Genomic DNA, 2,872 nt, shown 5'->3' on the forward strand with positions numbered 1-2,872 from the left:
TTCATTCAATTTATTTATTCAATAATTGGAATAATCGGAACATTTATTCCGATTATTCCAAGGAGTATTTATTCCGAGGAATATTTATTCTGATTATTCCGAGGAATATTTATTCTGATTATTCCCAGGAATATTTATTCTGATTATTCCGAGGAATATTTATTCTGATTATTCCGAGGAATATTTATTCTGATTATTCCAGGAATATTTATTCTGATTATTCCGAGGAATATTTATTCTGATTATTCCGAGGAATATTTATTCTGATTAGTCCGAGGAATATTTATCTTGATTAGACCGAGGAATATTTATTCTGGTTATTCCAATTACTTATGTTTACTTAATTTATTTGTTAATTCCCGAATACTTTCTATTTTATCAATTTTTTTTTTTAAATATATATATTTTATCAAGTCTTCTAAGATCAATAAAAAAAAAGTAAAAAGAAACAATCGACTAAAATAGATGTTTACTCGATTCTATTTATTTTGTTTATTTCAAGTTTAATTAAAATTAATAAACCTGGTGATTTACGAACTGTTGGTGACGCATTATGAAATGATACAGCGCGACGTATCCCTGAACCAGATGTATGCGATGACAAACCATATGTATAGGTACTGTAAACTTGTAATCAATTACAAATACCACTCATAGCTTTTAATTTTAAAAATATTTTAATCATCGTAATTAAGTTTTTTAAACTGTTGTAGAAACTATAAGTATTTTAATAGTCTAAATCTAAAATTTAATATACTAATATACTTTAAAATATTATTAAGTTAATAGATCCATTAAATTTCTCTTCCATAATTCTACTTTTAATTGATACTACTTTAATGATATATATATCATATTAGCAATGAAACAAATTAACCGACTGTTTATTTAATTGAACGATTAAATTTGAATATTGATTGATTTAATAATAATTGGAATACGATTATTACTATTGCAGTTCCGTTATTCAATTTTAAACGTTCCATTTTTAAAATGTAGCATTTAAATTTAAGCATTTCCTTTATATGCCAATGTATTATTTCGAATTTTTTTAAAGTATCAAAATAATTTTCCACGTAAAAGTCCACTTCAAACGTTAGATGCGACATGTCAAATACTTTTTTCGTTTAATAATTAATGTAATGAAATAAAGCAAAAGCATAAATTATATTTGAAAACAGATTTCTATTTTCATTTTGTATATTTTATTTAAAAAGAAAATCAACGACTTTTACAAATGCTATCCTAATTAATGAACATTAAGTTGTTAATTATCTTACAACTGGTTTTTCAAAATATTTCAAATCTTTTGATGCTTTTAAAGATTGCTATTTCATTTCTTTCACTTTTCTTCCTCTTCATTATTTGTCGATAATAACAAATTAGCATATTACGTCGTGTTAGCAATCACGTCATTTACGCGAAAATTTGCTTCAATTTTTAAAATACTTAAATCTCTAATAGTTTGATAGATTATAATTTTTGTAACTTTATTCTGAATCAAAAATTTCTTAATTTTCCATCCAGAAGATTCTTTCTAATCGTCTCCACATGCAAATATGTCAAAGTTAGGTTTGTATATTTTCGCATAAATAACAACAAAGGAAAAATTTCCCGGGCAAAAATTAAATTTAAAACGAAAGTCAAAACAGACACTGCTTTACGTCGAATTATTCGAAAATTAAATCAAAAATTGAAAGTCAAGAATTAAATCGAAAATTAATTTACAAATTAAATTATTCTTTCAAAGATCAAATCAAAAATTTATTTATTCAAAAATTTGAATAAAAAACTAAATTATTCAAGAAATTATTCAGAAAATTACACTAAAAGTCAAATAAAGTTGAATTAAAGGAAAAAAAGCTTAAAAATTAATCTTTTTGAGTTATTTTTGTCAGAAATTATTAAAATTTCTAGATAAAAATAAAAAGGTCCCAGCATGTGACAGTTAAGTTTTAAATTAAAATATTCAAATTATTTATTTTCCCCAAAAATATTATCAAATTAAACAGTCAGTAAAACAAACAAAACATGTGTCTTGTATAATCGATTAGCGCTAATTGATTACCTAAGTCTAATTTGTATTGTTCGGCAAACTAACTCATATGATTTTAATGGATTTGAAGAGCGATGATCGCAAGATGCAAAGTGGAAACAGCAACTGGACAACCTTCGATCCGAATCTGTATCGCTTCTATCTTCCAATTGAATGATACTTTCATATTTTTTCCCCAATCCGGATCCGGAACCAATAGATTCCGTTGTTTCACACATTCGTTGCACTCGTGCTAACATATCAATCATAGCGTTTGTCGATGAAAATGCTCGATATGACTGCAAAAATATTGTCAAACTATATGTTAATTAATGATATACAGGTATAAAGCTTCATTTAATATTTTTTTATTTAATTGTACTTGAATTTATGATAAAATTAGAATGTATTTGGGAATTTTCGATTTTGTGTAATTACTGTAAAAATATTAGGTGACGTCGAAAATGCCAAGAATATTGGCTGACGTCGGAAACGCCAAGAATATTGGGTGACGTCGGAAACGCCAAGAATATTTGGTGACGTCTGAAACGCTAGGAATATTGGGTGGAACTGGAAACACCAGGAATGTTAGGTGAAATCGGAAACACCAGGAATATTAGGTGACGTCGGAAATGTTATGTGGCATCAGAAATATCGGAAATGTTACGTGACGCTGCAATGACGGAAGCATTATGTGAAATTGGAAACGTTGGAAATGTTGGAAGTATTACGTGACGACGGAAAAGTCATTATTTTAAGGATTGTTTAAGGTGTTAATTGTCGTCAAATTTGACATGTATAGTTTCGCCTTTTTTTTTTTTTTTTTCTTAATTTTTA

At 26.8% G+C, this 2,872-nt stretch overlaps 1 protein-coding gene across 1 annotated transcript; it reads right to left on the bottom strand.

Moving 5' to 3' along the window:
* Positions 1-2,064: 2,064 nt before the first annotated feature.
* Positions 2,065-2,578, bottom strand: LOAG_14228 (hypothetical protein; the record flags this gene model as incomplete). The annotated part of the gene is made up of 2 exons (XM_003149727.1): positions 2,065-2,334; positions 2,474-2,578. Coding segments are annotated over 2 exons (375 nt in total), but the record flags the coding sequence as incomplete, so codon positions are not given.
* Between the last annotated feature and the right edge of the window lie 294 nt (positions 2,579-2,872).

The sequence above is a fragment of the Loa loa genome (assembly GCF_000183805.2).
Source record: "Loa loa unplaced genomic scaffold supercont3.815, whole genome shotgun sequence".
NCBI classification, from domain to species: domain Eukaryota; kingdom Metazoa; phylum Nematoda; class Chromadorea; order Rhabditida; family Onchocercidae; genus Loa; species Loa loa.